Consider the following 22650-nt stretch of genomic DNA (forward strand, 5'->3'; position numbering starts at 1 on the left):
GGGTGAGAGGGTGTCACCCCAGATAATAACTGAAAAGGAAAACAGTAAGTCAGATGCCAAGTGTAGTGAGGAGAAATGGCAGCATCTGAATTGTGAGTGGAAAGAGGCTTCCATGGAGCTGCAGAAGCCTTTCTGACTCTAATCAAGCAGTGTTTGAATCAGTTTACCTCTCTGACAAAGTCCCTAGGGAAAGGAGGGCAAAGACAGAGGTGCCAGAAATTCTAAAATTCCTACATTTTCTCAGAAGAATTCATGTTTTCCCTGTGTGGGATCCGTGCCCAGATTCCCCACACAAGGCTGCAAGGGATTTGCTGAGCTGAGCAGCTTTTTTGGAGCATTGCTACTGGGAGATGGTGGTACTTTGAAAGGTTTATATGCTGAGGTTGGTGCAAAGAGCACTTTTTGAAGCATGTTGGCTGGATAGTGCCCTCTGGAACTGTTAGGGTTTGCTCTCCTTGTCCTTACTGCTGTCAGAAGCTGCACAAGCTATTTCTCCAAAGAAAGAAGAGCTTGCTTCCACTTTGGCGTGGGATAAGAAAGCAGGGAAAGATGAGAAGATATCTTTTTCTGTCTTCAAATCCTCCAAATATGAATCTCAACCTCTGCCACTGTGACTGTTCATACGCACATGGGTTTTAGTGCAGAAAAGTGGTGGTTGAAACCTCATTAGTCTGTTTTGTTTAATTGCAAGTCCAAGAAAGGTTCTGAAAGTGTCAGAACTCCTACTAGATGTCTCTTTGATCAGTGAATCCCTTCAAACAATAGCCAAGCCAGCTCCAAATGAACTTGATCTGGGAATCCGGGGGTGTAAATGTAGTTACATCAGCTCCCAAGACAGGGTCATGGCTGTTGCTGGTGTACCAGAGAGCAGGCACTTGTCTGATTTACTCTTCTGCCTTGAATTGCATCAGGTTTAAGAAATCCCAAAGAAGGCAAAAGTGTCAGAACCTTTTCTGACTCTTTTTTCTCCTCTTTCTCTCATTTTTTTTTTTCCCTCTAGGTTGTAAGATTTGAGATATTTTGCTTGTAAATGTATATATTTCTTATCAGATGCCATTTTGGTGCCTGATGTTATTGCTTTTAACATCAGATATATCCTGTAGGTTTTATTTTCCAGGTGCATTTTTTTTTTTTATTCTGATATAATCTCTATTATGTCTATTCCTAATTTGACCAACTTAATCTCTTTTTTTTCTTTCTTTTTTTTTTTTTTTTTTTTTCATTTGTTTCCACTTCAGTTAATTCCTTTGATGTCATGATTCCTTTTTCCCCTAAAATAGCACTTGGTCCTTGGTCTCCATCCTAGTGCTGAGGAAATGAATTAAACAAATAAAGATGGCAAATGAAATAGAAAAAAAAGTTCACTCAGTATCATGAAATATTAATAGCCACTTAATATTAGGGGAAATTAGTCCTGCTGCACTAAAACTGCTCTGCATGGAGTGACTGAACTGCAGGGTGTAAAGTTTGTGTCCCCATGGAGATTTCCAGGTCCCAGCTATAGGATGAAGGTTGTCTTCAATAAGCTTCATGGTTTGGTTCTTTTAATTAAGTAATATGCTTCGGGGCCTGAAGCAAAATGTGCTTCTACAACCTCCCTTTCTAAGACAAATCTGGCAGTGGGAAAGCAATGTCTTCCTAGCCTAGCATGGGAAAGAAATGCCTTCCCTGCCCGCTGTGGAAGGCAAAGTTTAGTGCTTTGACAGAGGGGTGGCAGAGTGGTGGTAGAGTGGCAGGAATACCCGTTCCTGGAGAAAAATTGACTCTTACAGAGTCAGCGCTAAGGAAATCTTCTATTTTCTCTAAAATTATGCTAAATGATTAAGCAAATTGCTGTGAAGTAGCACCTCTGGAGAGGGATGCCCAGCTGAGGTGAGACATCCATCATCCATTAGGAGTGGTTGGTGGAGAGTGACAGTAATCCAGCCATGGATTGATGTGTGAGCGTCCTCCTAAGGACAGTGTAAGAGCACTGTCAAAATTAGCTGACAAGGCCCCATTTCTAATTTCTCATGAATATCAGAAAACCAGGGAAGCCTCAAAGGCAGGAAAGGCCAGTCCCACACTGCTGGTAAAAGCCAGCAAGCTGGAAAACCCAGGAGGAAAGGAAAGGCTGGGCAGGTCGATCTCAGTGCTGTGTGAGAAAAAGGAAATGCTAACATAGGTAGAGATCAAAGGCATAGAAATGCCGTCAGTTTTAACCTGCAGATTTCCCAGAAAATATTCTTAAACCTGAGCTTTCTTTTTTTCTTTCTTTTTTTTTTTTTCTTTCCTTTTTTTCCCCCCTTTTTCTCATTTCCTGGGATTGTTTCTAGGGATATTGCTATTGCATGGACTAATGTCCTGGTGTTTTAGATGTGGACAAGAAAAATATTATTTGCTCATCTATCTGTATTTTCATTATATATTTAGACTTATGTCAGGCACTTGATTTACTTGGTCAAAAATGCACTCACTATTGAATCAATGGACAGTTATTAAATGGATTAAGAAACAGGCAGCTAAAAGCTCTCAAAATGCAATTGTTGTAGGAGGATCATTGACAAATAAGCAGCTTGCACAGTATCTTTGCAGGCTTCTGCTTTCCCCCCAGTGTATTTCACTATTTTTATGAATGATCTAGAAAATATATATAAATTAGTTGCCCGTAAAGTTTGTAGCTGACTCAAATTTTGCCATGATAAATAATGATGAAGGCAAGTCTCTAATGCAGAGCAATTGCAATTGCTTGGTAGACTGGCAACAGTGAAACAACATGAATTTTAATACAGCTAAATGCTTGGTCATCCATCTCTGAGAGCAGAATGTAGGGCACTCCGTCAGGCTGGGAGACTGCCTGCTCCAGAGCAGTGACTCTAAAATTGATTTAAGGGCTATATTGGATAACAGGTGATTATGAACATTTAATGCCCTGTAGTGGCAAAATGGATGAACATGATTGCTGGATGAAGAGGGGAAGCTGAAGACAGAACAGGGAGTTTTTATCCACCTTGATTAAAAAACTGGAGGATGTTGTCATCTACTGTAGCTGTAATGAAACCTAATGGCTGAATTGAGGGCTTTTGGCAAGGAAATCTAGTGCAAATTCCTAATGTTATATACGAGGTCTTTGAACTCAGTGTGGATATCTGTTGTAGGAGAAGTGGGTAACTCAGCCAAGCTCCAAGGGCTGGTGGCAGGATCCGCTGCCTCTCTTGAGACTGAAGGCTGCAGGCTGGGATTGTTTCCCCATTGTTTGCTTCCTGATTTCCATGCAAACAGGAAGGTGTATCATTAGCATCCTATTGTACTCTTGTTTAGCTTGGCTTCACAGACTCTGCACATCTCAGGGAAATATGTTTATAGAGTTGTGGGTGTCGTGTTTCTTATCTGGCGAGAGTGAATGAGAGAGCTGCATGAGGGCAGGCAAGCATGTCTAATACCGAAACTGCAAAGGAAACAAAGCCAACTCCTGATAAAGACAGCGGCAGTTGAATTTGCACACTTATTAAAAATCAGTCCTGGCTTTTATTTGCGAATGAAAGAATGAGCTATATTACTGTGTGGGAATGTGTGCCAGGGAGCTGGGGAGAGCAGCAGGAAGGGATGCCAAGAGAGACAAGATAAAGGAGGCAGTTGATGGCTAGCCTGGGCTGGTTTTCCTGTGCACCAGTGGAGGGTCCAGGTGACCAGGGGATGCTGAGAAAAGTCCTGTGTTTGCATCACAGAGTCTTCTTTAAGACAGCTCGTATTTGATTGCATGCCTCTGATACTCTACCATTCGAGGTGATGACTCATGGGATGGGATGCAAAAGTCTGGTCTTCCAGGCTCAGAAAGGAAAAGGATATAGAAATATGATCCTCAGCCACCCACAACTACCGCTCACATGTTTTCATTTCTAGCTGTTGCTCAAAAAAGTGTTTGTGTTGAAAGTTGAAATTAAAGTGTTCTCTCCATCCCACATTTGCTTCTGAGCACTTTCTTCAGCTGCAAAGGTTGTCTGTGTCCCTGCAGACAATAAAACTGAGGTTATGGGCAATTTTTAGATTATCTGGAGCTACATTTCCTTCCAGTCTTTCCAAAACTTCCTTCTTTCCTTCCACATTATCTGCAGATGCTGGGTCTGTAGCAAAAGTTGACATAGCTGTTATTTTAGGAGAAAACTGAGAAAAATACTGCCTAGTGCAATGGGGCACTTCCAGTGCTGAAGATGTGGGGGTGGGAGTTGCAGCTGCCAGGTGGGGAGTAGTCCCAGATGGCTGGGGGGAGCAGGTGTAAATGCCATCTGCAGCTTTACCTCTCCTGTTCTGAGTCACTCACACACAGTGCTTCCACTAGTGCTGGGTTGATGTGCAGGAAATTCTGCTTCTTTAGTAACAATATTTTGAAGCATTTCTGATATACTTTGAGTTCCGTGAGAGATCTAAGTCATCTCAAGAACAGGAGTATACTTCTTTTGGACACCCGTTTGTCCCTGATTTCTGACAAATATGACACAGATAACACCAACTTCTGTAGGCCCTGTTGTGATTCACGGTGCTTGTTTTCTCACTTCATTCCTCACAGTGTGAGGATTGCATGGTGGGGATGTCATAGATGGTCCTGGTCATGAAGTATGCTCAGTGCATTCCTTCCATATAGGACTGGAATGAGGATCTTGGCCATTTTTAAAGCCCTCAGCCAACCTGGGGTTTGCTAGGATTTACTGGGCTGGGTATGGATTTGGTCATAAGACACTTAGCAAAAAACACATGACGTTTCTCCCAGGCCGTGAGGAAGGAGCCCACTTCCTCTCCTACTTGCTGTGCTCAGTCTGGCCAAGCTTTGCAATAAATGCGCCATTGTGGTTTTGTTTGGTGGTTCAGGACCGCAGCAGTTACTCAGCATCCAAGATGCATTCATGACATATGATCAGGTGGATTTGGAGAGTTCAGGTTGTTCCCACAGATTTTCATGGGTGCTAGCATCTGTCTACAGTTGCTCAGTGAGCCTTCCTTCTGATCCTCTTCCTCTTTCCTCCTGCATGCTTGTTTTTTCCTGGGGGTGCCATAGTCATCATGTCTGCTCCAAATGCCCTTTGCAGTCCATGTGCTTTCACCTTGCCTTTGGACACTTGTAGCTGGGCTTTTCCAGCCCCAACCTCTTGCCTCTCATCTGTCTTCAACATCACGTATTTGCCTTGGACTTCTCCTTTGTCACAGACTGTCCCCTTCGCTGGATATCTGGAGATTTTTGCCTTTCCTCCAGCTATTAACATAGAATCTAATATTCAGCATGGTATCCAGCAGGTAGTCAAAGTAACCTGCTCAGAGCCATATCTCTACAGATCATATGTGTTCTGCTGAGTACTGATGCTGGTGTTGTGACTGGCCCCAGGGGAAGCTGTGATGCAGGGACCTTTACAGGGACCTCACACTGGTGGAGGCACTAGAAAGGGCCAAGAGCAAGACAGGGCCAAGGCTTTGTGATAAGTCTTCAGGAGAGTGGAATATGGCTTTTTTTTTTTTTTTTTTTTAATATATAATCCTGGCCCAAACTGATCCCTGCATGCACTGACAGTGTTTGGAGACTGTTGAAGTGAGACATGCTCACTTCAACTATCTAGAGGTTTTGCCTCTAGATACGGGACAGAAGGGGAAAATAGAGCTGGAAACAGGACAGGTGGAAAAAACACAGGTTTATTACATCCCATGTGAGAACAGGTGAAAATTCTGTTTCTGCAGACTTAGTCCCACGAGGTGAGGTGGCAGAGCACAGGGGTGTAAGGAGTCCTCACTGAATCATGGCCTAGAATATCTATGGGATGTTCCTATGCCTATCCATAGGAAAAAAAAAATGTGGTAATTAGATCAGCTTTTTAATGCCTAAAAGAGAAACCCCATATTAAAAGTATGAGGAAAGTTTATTCTTTTTAAGTAAACCATTTCTGAGAAACATCTTTAGCCTGTGTTGATAGGTAGGGGTTACTGGCTCCTTATTTTTGTGGACCAGTGCTGCAGATTGGCTTCTGGATCATGGAAGATGATGGAAGATGTCACTGCTTACAACCAGCTTGCATTTTAAGATTTGGGCACAACTGTGAACAATGATAATATTTCTGCTCGAAGGAAAGTGGATATTTTGGGTACATGATTTGTTGCAGCAGGGAGTTACATGGTAAAATACATAACCACAGACTAGATGGCAGATGCAATTCAGCATTTATAAATACAAAGTAATGTACACTGGCAAACAGCCCAGATCCTTACCTAAACAAACACAAATATGGGTTCTAAATGAGCTATTGCCACTCAGCAGAGTGATCTTGGGGACTTTGTGGAGGGCTCTCTGAAAACTTCAGCCTAATGCTGAATGATAGTTAATAGCCAACAGAGTGCAGGAACTGCAAGGGATGGAAAAGGACATCTAAAGCTCTGTACTAAGTCCATGCTGCAGTTGCATCCTGAGTCCTGTCCTCCTACCCCAACAGTGAAGAAAACCTAGAGAAGATGCAGAGAAGTGAGGCAAAAATGTCTGGAGCAGCATTGATGCAATGACATACGGCTTAGTGAAAACCTGAAAGAATAGAAAGCTTTCCAGGTCTGCTAAAGAGAAGTGAAAGTGGCTCAAGCAGGTCCCGGGCCACTGTTTTTCAATGAAAAGATGCCAAGGCAATGCTCATACCATTTTGTGAGCCTTTCCATCTCCATCTACTCCTGACCACTGTCTCAGACCAACCCAAATGCCTTTGTCTGAGTCAGTGCAGCTTTTCTCATGTTACTGTGTTATAATGAACAGGGCTTTTCTCCTTCTCATTTCCTGGACTCACAGGGAATTACTAGGCTATAATAATTGGTACAAGTGTTATTGTTATACTGGGACCTAATGACTCCTGTATTTAAATCCCTTGATATTTTCCCCTATAAAGGATTCTCATGACCTTTTCTTTGTGAATCTCTCACACCTCCATGGCTTGCAGCAAATCTTTGAAATTCAGCAGGAGGAAACCCCTCTGGCTATAGGAGACTTTTTTTTTTTTTTTTTTTCTTTTTCCTCCTCATGAAATTCATGTTCAGATTGGCTGAAATATAAACTGTTAAGTATCACCTTTTCCTTCCTTCCCTGATGTTGCTGAGAGAAACACTGGCAAACCACCAAAAGAATAACCCTGCCCAAATGTCAGCTTGAGCCAATGCTGCTGCCAAAATGCTGGGAGCACTGGAGAGCCCCTGGCAGGGATGGGGAGCACCAGCAGCCAGGAGCTGCTTTGGCACCTGCCTGTGAATGGATGGAGCTGCCCTGGTTGGAATTTGTGCTGCACGCAGCTCACGTAACAAGTCTCACAGTTCAGCCCTAAGCAGTGCTGAAGAATCAGTATTCAAACCCCTCTGGAGATTGGTGAGGAGGGAATCTAAGAATTGCACATGATATAGCTCACTTTTACCGTTTTCCCTTAAAAATGTCCCTGCGATATTAAGTCTGAAAATCACATTAAGGGAGTATGATTTAGGTGGAAAAGATGAACACCTAGAAGTTAGGAAATGGCACATCTATTGCCTGGATGCATTACGGAAATGACCTTTCATTCCTGACCGCATATTGTATTTTTTTCCACTGAAATTCTGTCTTATTCAGGGTAGAGACTGGATATACCAATGAGCAGAACTGAAGTTGCACTGACAAAGAGAATAAAGAGTACCACAGTCCCAAAGGTTCATGGATCAAGACGCAATTCCAGAGTGTGTGGGATCAGAGACTGTACCTGTAGAAGATTCTGGTGCCTAAATACTGCTGCCTGGTGCCACTTATGTCACAGCTGGCTGCAGCTGCTGAGCATGGGTCTCCCAGAGGAGCTGTGCCCAATCTTCCAGCTCTCCTGTTGGCATATCATACCCTCAGGTGTGCCTAAGAGGGAATTAGCCTCCTATTTTTAGACAGCTGTGATTCAGTACTGGAACAAGGTGTATGCATTTTCATAGAATCATAGAATGGTTTGGGTTGGAAGGGACCTTAAAGACCACCTAGTTCTAACGCCCTGCCATGGGCAGGGAGACCTTCCAGCAGGTCAGGTTGCTGAAAGCCCCATTTAACCTGGCTTTGAGCAATTCCAGGGGTGGGGCATCCGCAGCTTTTCAGGGCAGCCTATGCCAGTAGTGGTGTGAGCAGGGACATTGAGCTCCAGCATCATCCCAAGGAGATCAAACTCAGTCACCTCAGCCTGGAGAGCAATTGAGCATACTGGATTAGAAATAGAGCTTCGGTGACCCATGGACTGTTCCCCTCCACAGGGGTGCCCGACACCCCAACATCCCCACAAAGCTGCAGATATGCCATGGGACCTGCAGCAACCCCACAATGTCCTGCTGCCAGGTGGCTGCCCGCGGGCGCTTGCCAGCTTCAAGTCCTTGGTTCCCCAGAGCTGTAACACTGCTTACTTCTCCCAGGTGGGAGTGGTGGCACAGCCCTTCTCCTATCCCCCCCTCCTCACCTTGCAGCCACTCCAGCTGCGCCGTCACAAAGTTTGTGATCCTGTCTGCAGCAGAGTGAGGAGGCAGCAAATGGGAGGGAAAATCCAGCCTGGGGTGAGACTCATCTAAATCAATTCTCCTACCTCTTTCACTTCTTAACTCAACTTCAACTTGAAATGAATAAAAGTGCTGCCCTCTTCCTTTTGGCGCACATGCACTCACACTCACTCACGCACACGCAGACCCACCTTTGGCTACAGGGCAAAGCAGAAGACACTGAAGCTGCTTTAGAGAGTGTCTTTCAAAGCCATGCGCTGAATTTCAAACAATACCAGTTGAGAACAGGGAATTAAGCAGCCAAGGTGTTTCTGTACTATAAACAAAGGCAAAATGCTGTGTGCATCAGCAAAAGGCTTTGTATTGTAAAGCACTCCCTTTATGCCCAACCAGGAGAGAATTCAAATGATTATTGACCCTCCACTGTAGGAAAGCCGCATTATAATATCTCCAAATCAATAGAGACAAGTGCAGAGCGGCAGAGAAAGGCCACGGCTCTGCAAACTGCAGAAAATTGCATTTTGCTTTGGCCTCTTAAAAAGTTTGCAAAGCATCTATTACAGGCCCCCGGAGCCTTTTCTTTCTAATTGCCATGTTTGACAATGCGATCGCACAGGGGACCAGCGGAAAGACAGATAATGGACCCACTTTAATTGCTTCCCAGTTCCATGAGTCATAACACTTCTGAGATGGCAAAGGGGAAGTACAGCAGTTTGACTGAAGGAGGTTTCTGGCTTTTAAGAAAGCTCTGGAGGAACAAATGCTAAGCTCAAAGCCAAACTCTTGGAGGGACTGAAGGTTCCAGGTACTGGATTTTCTTTCATCTTCTGCTTTTGACTGGAACTATCCAGTTAAGTTTTAATCATAATCTGGAAGGGGTAGGAATGGCTTTTCATCTAAGAGGCATGTTACTCCAAGATTCTTTTCCTCAGGGACAAGCAGAGCTGAACCCAACGTTCCAGGAAAATGAATGGTGGTGTTTGCCCATGCCAGCCAGGCTGAGGCATAGTGGGGGTTTTCCTGCCACAGCCCCCTGGATTCCTGTTTTCTTATGTCCTCAGCCAGGGCTCTGCCTGTCTGGTGACCTTCATACTCAGGGTAGCACCCACTGGAACCCCTCAGCATCACAAATCCTTGGTCTGTCTCAGGAAGAGCAGGAGCCCACGACATTCACTCTACTCCTGGCAAGTTTTAAACTGCGTCTATGTGGTCTTTGCTTGACCACCCTCTGAAGAGCTTCATCCTTCCCCTCCATTTTTTGCCAAGGGAAACAGTGCAGTGTGATATGCAGGACAGTGTTCAGGCTCTGGGCACTGTCAGGCTGTGTCCCTTCCAGAGGGTCTTTGGGGAATATTTCTCAACAGGAAGGGGCTTGGGTCTGTGATCTGCATTATGACATTGTGCCCCAAAACAGGGGCATGTTTCAGGCTGATAGGCTCCAGCCCCAACAGTGCCAGTTGGTGTAAATCAGTCTTTCAAGACTTGATCTAAAGCAAGAGATTACCTGAAAATACAGGGGTGTAGTCCAGGCAGACAGTAAAAAGCTCTGCTGTGCTCCAGGCCATTCTAAATCTGTGTGGTTTAATGAACATGTCCTGATGTCAAGTTTTAGCAATCTTCCTGTCCCAAGACCCTGCCTTGTGCTCATCCCAGTCCTAAAGTACTCACTCACTTAGCAGCTGGGCCGTCAGACCCGGGTAATATTTGCTTGGAATTGGACAGATGAAATTATCCTGATGCAAAGTCTGCATGCCTCACAGCACTTGGTGCGTTCTGCAGATGGGGCACGCTGAGCATGAGGAAGTTACCCGTTTGGACCTTGAAACGCCAGTGATGGAGAAGCTCCTTGGAATAGCAGGGACAGGCCAAGGCACAGTCTCTCCAGTCTCTGCTACAGGACTGGGAATAAAGGGGCTGCAGCATCGCCTTCACTTCCCTGCCTGTGGTCTGCACCCACACCTGTGCTTGCTTCAAGCCTTGCACTGGCTGGACACTCTGGTGCCTGCTGGGCACTGAGCTTCAGCGCGGCTCAGCCAGGACACAGCTGAGCTGCACAGCAGGAGGGAAACTGGAAAAAAGCTTTAGGGGGTGATTGACAGCAACTGTCTCTGGTGGAAAGAGCTCATCCGAGCAGCTCATGAACACCGGGTCCCTAATTAAAGCACACAGGCTAGCCCTGACTGTAATTAATTTCCCTGTGCTGCTCCGCTGGCAGCCAGCTATCAGTGCCACTGACTCACAGCTCCCGACAGCTGCAGAGGCAGCAGCAGCAATGGGAGAAAAAAAAGGGAGAAGGATTTGCTCCTTTCCTTCTGTTCCTTTGTGCTGGGGAGAAGCTGTAGCATGTCTTGAGCTCTGCACACACCCAAAAGCTGAGACGAAACTTGGCTACTTAGCCCTGGAAGCTCAGCCTGTAAGAAAGGGGCACACTCTGCGTACAACCATCAAGTGATGCAGAGGGTGGAGGAAGAGGGGAGCGTGGTTGTCTGGAAGGGCTAGCACAGGGCAGGGTGGTATTCACATGCATCCCTTGTTCTCTGCTGGCTGCTTCATGTTCTCTCTTTCTCTCCCCATGTATACATATATTTATTATGCACTTGCCTCCCTTGTCTGGAACTAGACCAGGAGTACAGTCACTGTGATTCCTCTCCCATAGGAATGGTGCTTTGCATCCATTCTGCTGTGAACATGTCACATGTTTAAGGTGTGTGGATGCATCTGGGTTGTGGTTGGATATTCCCTGAGTAGGCTGCAGCTCCTGTGGTATTACCAGGAGCAGCTGGGAAGAGCCACGGAGTCTTCAGTGGTGTCCATAGGCCAAAAGTGGTTCTGCTGGAGCGTGTCACATAGCTGCAGTACCACCTGGGTCCCCATCATCTGTGTCATGGAAGAGGCTCCAGAAAGGTGTGTTTCTCTGTCTGCAGTTTTTCATTATCAGCTGGAGAGGAATTGTGCTGGTCAGGGGGATGCTGACATTGTTTTAATTTCCCAGGAAACTCCTCTTGGTGTGGCATGTCTCCAGCGGGGGATTTCAGTTGTCTCGTGTTACTTTACTCCATACAATGGGACATGATATGTCAAAACATGACAGCCAGAATGTGTCATAATACTGCTCTCAACACACTGCCTTCCAGGGATGCTCAGCAGCTAATAATATCAGGCTCAAATTATCTCAGCATGCTGAGCTGTTATTTTTTCTCCCATGTGAACGATGATGTATAGGAGTCTCCTGTCTATATTGGACTGTTGGATCTCCACAGATTTATTAGCTGCGCTTGATGAATTATTTTTACTAGAAGGAATCTCAGGCCTAGATCCCAGCCTTTCATGACAGAAAAGTGACTTTACTATCTTGTCTTCTCTTCTTTTTCCTGGATTTCTGAACTCTGCTATTCTACCTTAAAGTGTAATGAGGCATCAAAATGCCTAAACAAACATTTTCAGTCTTTCAAGGAAGAGAAAACCTCCCACAGCTGCTGTTTGTGCTTGGGCTGGGGCTCCCCAGTGACTGGGAGGACTGTATCCCTTTGCCAGAGGTGCTGTAATGAGCTGGGAAGGAGACACACACATCCCTGGTCACACGTGGTGTTACACAAATGGAGCATCCCGCTGCTGCTACGGCTGCTGCCCATTTGTTTTAGCTTCAGTGTGTGGTTTAGAGGAAGTGATTTAATTACTTGCTGCTAATTGCTGGTAAAGCATTGTTGAAACTGGCCTCATTCACACCAACTCTTTCCCAGGTCCCCTTTCAGAAGCTGGTGTTGGCTGCACGCCTCTGCCCTACCTCTGCCCATCTTGCAGGTCCCTCCCAAACATGCCTCAGATGTGAGGAATCCAAATACTTCACTGTGATTCGAGGCTCCATGGTCCCTTGCAGTCCAGCTCCTGGGAAAGCAGGTGGTTATCACCATGAAAAAATGTTCCTCTCGGGGGCTCTTTAACCCCACTGGGTTGCCTGCGCTCCTGGGATGCACAAAACCTGCTTCTGCCTTGTAAGCTTTGAGGAATCTCTGAATTAAGGCTTGTACACGATTTCCTCCAAGAACAGCACTGCCCTCTGGAAAACTCTCTCTTTTCTCCTCTTCCTCAGTGGCACAGATTCAGAGGGCAGAAGAGGAGAGAGGAAGGGAAGCCCAAATGTGTGGTGTAAAGGTCTGACTACTGAAGGATGCTCTTGGCTCCAAGGCCTTTGCAGGCAGGTCTGACCTGTAAGTTATTCTGAGAATCCCTTGCAGTTATTTCTTGCAGAAAGACTGCATCAATCAGAAATTGTTCGTGGAAAGTCACAGAAGCCTTATCTTACATTTTGAGTGCAGGCAGGCAAGGAGCTGGTCGCACTGGATGGGACGCAGAGTTGCCTAGCACAGCTCTGCCACTGCAGGTGCTTTCTCACAGCCTGGACTGTGCTAAAGGTGCCAGTGACAGAGACAAATGGCCCCTGAGGAGACAGCCCCTTTGCTCAGAGGTAAGCTCCTTAGAACCAGGCTTATTTTAGACATGCATTCAAGACCTATGATGCAAATACATAATGACTATCACTTACTTTTGTGACCAAAGTCAGAGGTCTCCCAAGTGCAAAAGGCTGAGGAAGTGCTCAGGATTTCTCTCTCTGAGTGTGTATTGCTTTTAACTATTGTGCTAAGCGGTAGAACATTTTTAATTCTTCATTTTAACTGTTTGGCTCCCCTGGCATATGTTGTTTGTGGTTAATGTCAATGCATTTAGAAGGGTGATATTCATGCTCATCTATTAGTTGCAGAGAAAAGTGCTCTCCCATGACCCTGGCTAATTTGCATACTATTTTTGTTGTCCTTTAGGAAGCAAACTGCTGATTTTGGTGCTTTGCTTGAACATCCAGTCAGAAGTGGAGTCTTGCCCTGGGGCGTGTGTATGCTACAGCGAACCGAAGATTACAATAAGTTGTCAGCAGCAAGGACTGACAGCAATCCCCACAGAGATACCCATCCAGAGCCAGCGCATCTTCTTGCACAACAACAAGATAACCCTTGTGAGGTCCACCAGCTTCACCTCCTGTCGCAACATGACGATTCTTTGGATCCACTCCAACAACATCAGCCTCATTGAGCCTGGAGCTTTCTATGGACTCAGCAAACTGGAGGAGTTAGATCTCAGTGACAACACAAACCTGAAGTCTATCAATCCTGTCACATTCCGTGGTCTTGTTCACCTCCACACCTTACATCTGGATCGATGTGGGCTCCTGGAGCTCTCCACAGGGCTTTTTCGGGGATTGTTTTCCTTGCAATATCTCTACCTTCAGGATAATAATCTACAGAACCTGCTGGATGACACTTTCATAGATCTCGCAAACCTCACCTACCTGTTTTTGCATGGTAACAAAATCAAGAGCTTGTCAGAGAACGTCTTTCGTGGGCTAATCAACCTTGACCGTCTGCTTCTGCACCAGAACAGAGTCAGCCTGGTTCACCGCCGGTCTTTCCATGACCTTGGGAAAGTGTTGACCTTATATCTATTTAACAACAACCTGACCGTGCTCACAGGGGAAACCATGGCTCCTCTGGTGTCCCTCCAGTACCTGCGCTTAAATGGCAACCAGTGGATCTGCGACTGCCAGGCTCGATCCCTCTGGAATTGGTTTAGGCAGTTTAAAGGATCATCCTCGGAGCTAGAGTGCCACCTTCCCCCCCATCTGGCAGGGAGAGACCTCAAAAGGCTGCAGAGCTCTGATTTGGATGGATGCGTCGACTCTTACAACCAGATTCGAACAAGTGTTTTTAGCACTAAGACCAGGTCTGGTAAACTGCCCACTGGGAACCCCCCTCTCAGCTCCCATGATGGCTCTGTGAAGTGCTGCCAGCCAGAAATGGATAAATCTTTTATATATGAAGCTAAAGGCAAGTCAGGTCCTTCCCACAGCAGCCGACCATCCTCCAACAACCCTCTCAAGGATAAGGAGAATATGTCCAAAACCAAGTACATTGAGACAGACCGGTCCAAAAACAGCAGCAACAAGCAGATAAATGATTCCCCTTTTGGGACCTTCCCCAGCATTGTAGACCCTCCAATGACCAAGTTGAAACCGGAGTTTCTAGAGCCTATTGAACCTTCCACAGTCCCAACCAAAAAGAGGCAGGGCTGCTCTAAAAAGAACAAATCAAAGGCCCAGTGCCGCCTCACCCAGCAAGGAAACAGCTCCACGTTACAGCTCAGCCTAAGCCTTTTGATCCCTCCCTTGGTGTGGAGCTTACTGTTATTCTGCTAAAATTAACTCTTTTCCTGGGTTGATGACACTTTAATACAAGACTTTTGCTGACCTCCATAAATGTTACAAACAAAAGCAAACTACCATCCACCCTGAGAAAGCTTTGTTACACAAAAGTTAACTGGATGCCTTTATAAAAAACAAACAAACAAACAAAAAACAAGACAAAAAAAAAAAAAACACAAAAGACAGACACCGAGATGTACATAATTTATTTGTCCTGAAACCTGTGAATTATACCTTTGATCTTCGGAACTGCACTTGCCCACAAAGCAGCTTTTGCTACAGCAGATGATAAAGAAATATGGTTTATTTACAGGAAAAAAAAAATGTGTAAGAAATGCTCTGAAAAGAATGTCTAAAATTTGTTTGTAACTTGACATCACACTGAACAATATTGCAGGTTCCCATTTGCAGAGGTAATGAATTTGATGCTGTTTTAATCCTATGTTTATGAATATTGCAGTTTTTCCGTATTCATTCCATCACACCATGTTTACGGGCAGCATTTGTTAAAGAATGCTACCTTTTCCTTCACAAGATTGCAGTATATATAGATATGCATTTTATTTTACTTGTGTACAAGTATACAAAAAATATAAAATAAAGATTTCTTTTTCCTAAGTGGTTGTCTTCTGCAAGGGATGAAGTATGCTAACTGACTAAAAAGCTGAAAAATTAAAAGGGTGTTGAGTAATCCCTGATCTGAAGGTAGGCAGAGCATTTAACATCACAGTAATAAATAAGATATACCCAGCACAGTTATGCAAGCTTTAATTGGTGCCAACAAAGGGTTTCTTTGCACAAAACATGCTCTGCTGATGCTCCTGCTTCCCTTTGAACTGTCCAACATGCTCCCCCAACACCATTCATATTTCAAGATGCTAGGAATAGCAGGAAATGTTAGTCCAGCCCCTCGAAGCTGAGGACTCCAGGTTGCAGGTAGAGGTAAACTGTCCGAAGAAGTCAGACAGGGACATTTTTCTTCTGCCTGCACAGATGATTAGACTAAGCTCTGTGAGTAATGAATCAGAAGGTGGTTGCAGAGCACAACAGCGCTCGGGCATGGATTTATGAAATGAGGTGTGACTCCAGACATGCAGCTCCTGGCCTGGCAGCTCAGCCAGAGAGCTGGCATCCGTTCGTGGCGGTGCCCACAGTGGTGCTTCATGTGATCTCTGCGCAAGTGACTTCATCTTCTAACGACCCCCATCTTTGACCTCAGCATGTTATGAAAATAAATCAGCTGATGTCTGGGTGTCCCCATACCACATCCTGGGCAGTGAAGTACCTGTTTAGGTCTAGCTGTATGCTCCATGCACAGCAGACAGCCCACTGTGCACTCCGTAGGTACGCAAGCTTATGGCAGGGTTGTGCAGAGAGTTTGCCAGAAGTTCGCTTTCCTTATTAAACTGCAGATTTTCTTCTGTGCTCCTCTCTTCTGGAAGAGTGTTGTGGTATTGTTCTCTATACATGCAAGACCAATCTGTCATGCACATGCTATGCTAAACAAGAAGATTTCGTGCTCACATGTTAACCAGATAAGAGCAAGAGGTGTGTCAAGGTCCTAGAAACATGTGCTAGAGGACTCTGTGTGTAAGTGAAGATGAGGGTCTCCAAGCTGCCTGTGCACCACTGAGGTTTGCAGCACAGGGACTGATGCTCAGTTTCCTAGAACAACTGCATGTGGAAGAGGGAGGGACCATCACAAGCCAGGAGAGAGGGACAACAGTACAGCCAGCACTTAGTCCAAGCCCTGCTCTAGTCATGAGTAGTCACGAGGAGGGGAGATCAACCATGGGAAGGAGCAAGGGTGGCTGTGATGGTGCATGCTGTTAAGCTGGCGTGACAGTGTCTGAGACCCACCTGCAACAACTTCACAGGGTGTTGCTGGGTACCCTCACTGTCTGCCACAGCCACTTTCCACCCCTGTGAGTGACAGGAAGATCAATGCCCAAACAGTTGCAGTTGTGATCTGTCTCTTCCAAATCCATCACTGGGCCTGCCAAAAAGATGTGGCAGAGACCCATGTTGGTCAGCAGCTCACTCTTGGCACTGAGACGGGGACTGATCTGCCAGTACCAGGTGTATCACTGGGCAAGAGCTGCTGTGGAGCATGGCCCTGGGATCACAGCAGATCTGCTGCCATCCCAGCTCCATGACCTTATTTCTGCAGATAAGCCAAGTGTTTTTTTGTTCAAATGCATTGTTCAACCCAAAGGATGAAGCAAGAAGTCAATGCCTTGTGCTGGGATCCCCCAGTGCCTTGATAATCTAGATATGGCCTTGACAATCCCTGTGCCTGCATGCTTGTCCAGTGTTCATACACACAGGTGAGTGATCATTACATCGCCAACTTCACTCTGCCAAACTAGGTTGGATTTCTCCCCTTCACACCAGTACTGGATGTTTTCTGGGGGTCCTGCATGCCCAAAGCAGTTTCTGTCCTCTCCTATGCATCCAAAGCATCTTTCAGAGTACTGAGGGGTTCAAATTTACAGCTGAAGTGGAAGCACAGTAGCAGAGAGCAGCTCAGCCTGGCTTGGCCACAGGATCAGCAGCACTTCAAAGCCCAAAAGCCAGAAGAACTGCCAGATGCTGTGACAGGTTATTGTAGAAACTTCCATTTTGGTCACAGCCTCAGGTTCCACCACAGTTCTTTTTGAAATAGTTTGTAAACTGTTGAGTCTAGTGGTCAAAATGCTTGGATGGATACCTACAGATCTATGGGCATGGCGAAACCAGATGAAGTGGCAAAAGCCAGAATGAACCTGAGCTAGAAAGGACAATGGCTGCATGTAGTGGCGTTTCCCCATGATAAATAAATGGGCCCTGAACAGAACTGAGATTTGGGTTTGTCTGTGCCCAAATCAGTATAATGAGTACTTCAGTTTTAATGCTCCCTGTGGTTAACACAAAACAGACAAGCACATTACTATTGCTTACCCTGCATGGACTGGGAGTTCCTTTATGCCAACCCAGTGACACTCTTCCTGCTTTCTAGAGCCTGACTCTGCCGTGCTTTCAGTGGCTCATAGGACTATACATTGGCCATAAGCCCAGAAGGATCCCTTGTGCTCATTTCCTAGATTTCCTACTGTCCAGATGCCAATTTCTCTGTTTACAGACATCAGAAGGCCATTTGAAAGACATTTTATCGAAGAAGGGGGTGCAGTGGGCAGCAGGAATACCTCTAGGAGGTTTGAAGAATGAGAGGGTGAGCTCTGACTTAGGTGAGGGTGGGGTGTGTGTGAAGAGGGCAGTCTCCCTTTTTTTTTCTTTTTTTGTGCTTTGCTGGGGCTGGCACAAGACTTCCAGATGTGCCTAGATCTATTTTATACTTAGATGTCACTGACTTAAGTGGAATTTACCCTAGATCTATTTTATACTTAGATGTCACTGACTTAAGTGGAATTTACCCATCAGGGCTCGGGAACTTGTTGACTGTTCCCCATATCATGATGCCTTCTCTCTCTTCCTTTCTTGCTGTTCAAGTCACAGTCAATTTTGTGCTCAAGTCCTTGAATGCCAGGGGTGAAATCAAATCGACAATGTCACATTTGAACAGAGAGAAGCCAGGCAGGCTCTGAGTGCATAAGGGATGAAGTCTAGGCTGTCCTGGAAAGAGTGGACTCCTCATCATAGAGTCACACAGCTCTGCACACAGTGTCCTCTATGCCTTACCATTGCAGACCCTTGATAATGCAGAGCCCACTGTAAAAACACAGTGGTGGAAAGACATTGTGTTCATGCTCGCTTCTCTGACAGCATTTGACGACACAGCTCCACACTCATCCTTTGCTGCTTGCTCCACATTTCTCCTTGCAACAAGCAGTACTAGAAGAAAACTCCCTTTTCCAGATTTTCAGGTCCATCTGCAAGCAACACTGGGCTCCAAGCCAGTCAGAGACATGCTTCTTCTTCCCCTTCTCATGGTAACAAGAGAAGTGCTTTTATTTTCTGCCCCTGCCCTCCCATCCTTATGTGGAGGGCAGGAAGATGAGAGTGTAACTTTGCCTATGGATAGGGAAGTGGAGTCCAATAACACGTCTTTAGGTGGTAATTTGTCCCAGCCTAGTGCAGGTAAGGTGAGCCACACTCCAGAGGCCCCCATCTCTCTTTCCCATCCTGCCAAGTTGCAGCATCTGACATGGACACATTTCATGTAAAAGTGATTTCATCAAACTGTTTTGGAAAGCTTTCATTTTTCTTTTTATTTCTGGATAACTGTGATTCACCAAGATCAAAACTTTATACAGGGCTTCTGTGGTTTGACATCATTTCCATCTGCAAGACTTTTTTGATCAAAGCTATAGAGAAGAGAGGTGTAATGTGGTGTCAAAGAAACCCACCAATGGTCTGGTTCATAAGAAATACTAGGTGTTGATTGGAAAGGGCTCAGATGCTCTGATCCATGGAACTCAAGTGGTTCTATTGTAAGCTGGGGTATCCTGAGGATTCCTCACTTTCCCTGTCCAATGTGCCTCAAGCCCTCAAAAGATGATCTTGTTGGGTCTGTGCAATCCCCCTCCTAGGGCTGAGTCTGATCCTCAGTGCTATAGCTGCTGCAGCGAGCTTGCTGGAAGCACACCATCAGATAACCAGGAGAGGCTGGGACCATGGCCAGGCATTGGATCTTGGATAGTTTGTTCTCCGCCTGCTGCACACAGCAGATTGCTTTTCCCAGCAGTGTTTCAGAAATGGTCATTCTGCTGCATGCAGGGATCTGTTCGAGCAGTGCCCTGAGGTAGGCAGGCTCAGGCTGAGCTTGTGGTCACTCCTGGCTTCAGATTTTATGAGTCTACAGCTGGTGGGTTCATGGCAGCTGCTTCCCTCATCTCTTGCCCAGGACATCGCTGGATGTGCAAGGACAAAAAAATCACCTTTCCTGCCCTTCCACTGAACAAGAAGACTCCCATTTTCAAGCTGGACCTCCAGAGAGCAGCACACTGCATAGGTCCCTGGACTGAAGTCAGCATAAATTCCTAGGGCTTCTTAATGAAGTGCCTCTGGGTTCTCCTTTACCACATACTGGTTTTAAAGATCATGTTTCAAAGCTTTTCTCAGCTGATACTGAAGTCCCCATGCAACTCCTCTGTCTCTGGCGATCATCAGGGAAACACCAAATCTCACAATACTCACGACAGTGCTGTGAGGGCTGGCAATGTTGGGCCAGGGACTGGAACCTGCTCCTGGCACTAGCCCCTGGTTACTAACAGGCTGCAAGGACTGAGAGTCTGCAAGCACCTGCTTGTAACCCTGGCCGTGGGTTGCAGGCAGATACAGAAAATGCTGAGCATTACTGCCCCATTCTTCTCCAGTAGATCACAGAAGATCTTGGGGCCAGTTGCCCCATTGCCTGTGACTGAAGGGCTGATGGCACCACTGTTAGACAGGATCTGCTAACTGTCTCTAGCAGCTGGGGTTTCCTCATCTCTCTGCTCTGAATTGATTATTTTTCTAGATGCAAACTTGGTGCATAGAAATAATAAAGGGTGGAAGGTTTTCTAAATCCAATCTGTGTTTCTGGATTAGTTCCCTGTCATTAGGCTGTGAGGGAGAAGGGCTATTACCTTCTGCCTCCTGCTCCAAATCAGAAGAGAATACAAAAAGCAGAGTCATTGCAAGATAAGGGTGGGCATGAGAAGAGGGAGGACAGGCAAAAGAGGAGGAAGATTCTTAGGGCTGATAGCAGATCACTGTGTCATGATTGCAGGTGGGAGCCAGCACAGACTCTGGGTATAGCCACAGGAAGGACAAGGAGTATGAAATTATGCAGAGACACTCCTTATAAAGCCAGGCCCAAAATTTGAGTCTGGGTAGGGACAGAAACACTAACTAGAGAATCTCTGATTTGAACCCTAACTAGAGCACCTCACGGCGAGATGCTGATGCAGGTGAGACTTAACAGATTTGCTTCCCAGGGCATCTATAAATAGGGAAAACTGGGACTTGGCAAAGGAGAGGCATGACAGAATATAAAGTATGCACTGCCCACTCACTAAACAATGAGGCACTGCAAATGACCCACCTTCGGTACAGCCTGGGAGACTTGTTCTAGGTCAGCAGGTACCAAAAAGGCCCAGCTGTCATCAAGGATAAAAACAGCGCATCTTTGGGGATGAAATCATAGATTTGATAGGCTGCTGCTCTCTACATGGCACCGACACAGGCGTGCTAGCTCAGATGAGTCACAGGGCTGGGTTTCTTTGCAGTATTTCAGTTGTGGGTGGCTCCATCTGCAGTGGTTTACTTGTGTCAGGGTCCATCTGCAGTGGTTTATTTGTGGGCCAGGTCTGTTGGCGGTGGTTTGCTCATGGCTCAGCTCCTTCGTGGTGCTGTGGTTGGGGCTGGCTCCCACTCGCATTTGTTGGTCAGTGGCTGGTTTTGAGCATTATAGCTTGGGTTTAAAACAGAAAAGACTGCAAAATCTATTACAGGAAGGGTGTGCCATGTGAGAGGACAGATAACATTTTAAAACAGTGAAGCTGCACCTACTGGCTGGTTATGGCCAGTGGGATTTAATCTGACACTCCCGCAGCTCACTGCGTGTGTGTCTCCTGCAACACGAGCAGTAAGATCTGCTCTGCTTTCTGCGCAAACTTGTCTGGTGCAATACCTCTAGAGAAAGATAATGAGCTCCACAGTGTGCACAACTGACGTGGACCTGCCTGTCCCCACAGTCAGCTGCCAGCCGTACTGTGACATCTGTCACCAGGTCTTCTGCGTGATCCTTTCCAACACCCCAACAGGCCAGGGATCCTCCCTGCTGCCTGCTGCAAACTGCCTTAGTCACCGGTGTGTCCACGTCTGGGACGAGTGACAGGACGTCTTTCTTTTAAAGAAAAAAACATAGAAAGTCCCCAGATACAACGGAGCTGCCCCCCAGCTTCTCAGACATCAGCATCCCCATCACTGTCTTACACAGGTTGAGGAGCCCTGCGTTCAGCATCTGAGCCTTGGGGTAAAGCAGTGGAGACAGCTCCTTCAGAAGTGTCACTGGTACATGTACCATGTGGTTGAGTGTCATTCGTTGAGTATGTGGCCTCGGGCAAGCCATTTAACACCCTGCCCAGTGCCATCTGGGTGCAGAGGGGCTGGTGGTAGGGGACCGTTCCCTTGCATCCGAGCTTCTCCATCAGCAAGAGAAGGACACAATGCTCAACCATGTTTTGTTTTTGCTTGGAGCAAACCCTAGAGTGGGCTGACTGAGGACTCTTATTTAGCTGCACGCTTCCTAAATAAGGGCAGAGCTGCTCTTTTCTTCCCCTGGTATTTCCATTCAGACCACAACAACAGCGGCAGCAGGAGCAGCCGCTCCCATGGAATATTTATAAGTTGTTTGCAGAAATGTCAAGAAGAGCCAGTGGTTGTATTAACACACTCTCAGAGCAGCAGTCTTGGAAAGTTATCTTATGTGATTCTTAGTCAAAGTGCTTTATGTAATAGTTACAAGTGCTTACAAATCCCAGTGACATTTTCTTGTTTCTTGACAAACAGCCGTGCAGTGTCCTGACACTGAGACAGGAATCAATCACTTTTGCTAGTTCATTAGTTGTCACTATCCTCCCCTCCATCCCGCAGTGCAATTAACACCAGGTTACCTGCAAGGCTCAATCCCTTTCTGCATGACAATTAGAGACCAAGCTCAAATAAGATGCAACAGCAATGGATAACAGGCATGCTCATCACCTGGCTGTGTCAGACTTCAGGATGCTGGGACTAAATGTTTCAATCCACTCTGTGCAGAAAAAGCTGAAACTTTATCAAGGCTTCCAAGTGAGACTATTAAATACTGCATTTTGCTAAATGCTGTTTTGTTCCTCACTGTATCTCCCTTGCAGTCCAGTTGTCTTCACTGGGATGGGTCTGCTGGGGATGAGGGTTGTTGAAGGGAAAGCAAAGGGAAATCACCTCATGGG

At 46.1% G+C, this 22650-nt stretch overlaps 1 protein-coding gene across 4 annotated transcripts in view; it reads left to right on the plus strand.

The window, feature by feature from the left end:
• RTN4R (reticulon 4 receptor) overlaps positions 1 to 15352 on the plus strand; it is a 74005-nt gene extending 58653 nt beyond the window's left edge. For 2 of the 4 annotated variants that reach the window (XM_072024387.1, XM_027469987.3), the window contains one exon: positions 13302 to 15352. In XM_072024387.1, the coding sequence (XP_071880488.1) occupies positions 13526 to 14728 (1203 nt within the window). In that variant the 5' untranslated portion in view covers positions 13302 to 13525 and the 3' untranslated portion in view covers positions 14729 to 15352. Of the gene's footprint in view, positions 1 to 12574; positions 12693 to 12795; positions 12950 to 13301 lie in introns of all 4 variants that reach the window. The other 2 variants (XM_072024385.1, XM_005016250.6) reach the window with 2 other exon arrangements.
• Positions 15353 to 22650: the final 7298 nt, after the last annotated feature.

Source organism: Anas platyrhynchos, chromosome 16 (assembly GCF_047663525.1).
Source record: "Anas platyrhynchos isolate ZD024472 breed Pekin duck chromosome 16, IASCAAS_PekinDuck_T2T, whole genome shotgun sequence".
Classification (NCBI taxonomy): domain Eukaryota; kingdom Metazoa; phylum Chordata; class Aves; order Anseriformes; family Anatidae; genus Anas; species Anas platyrhynchos.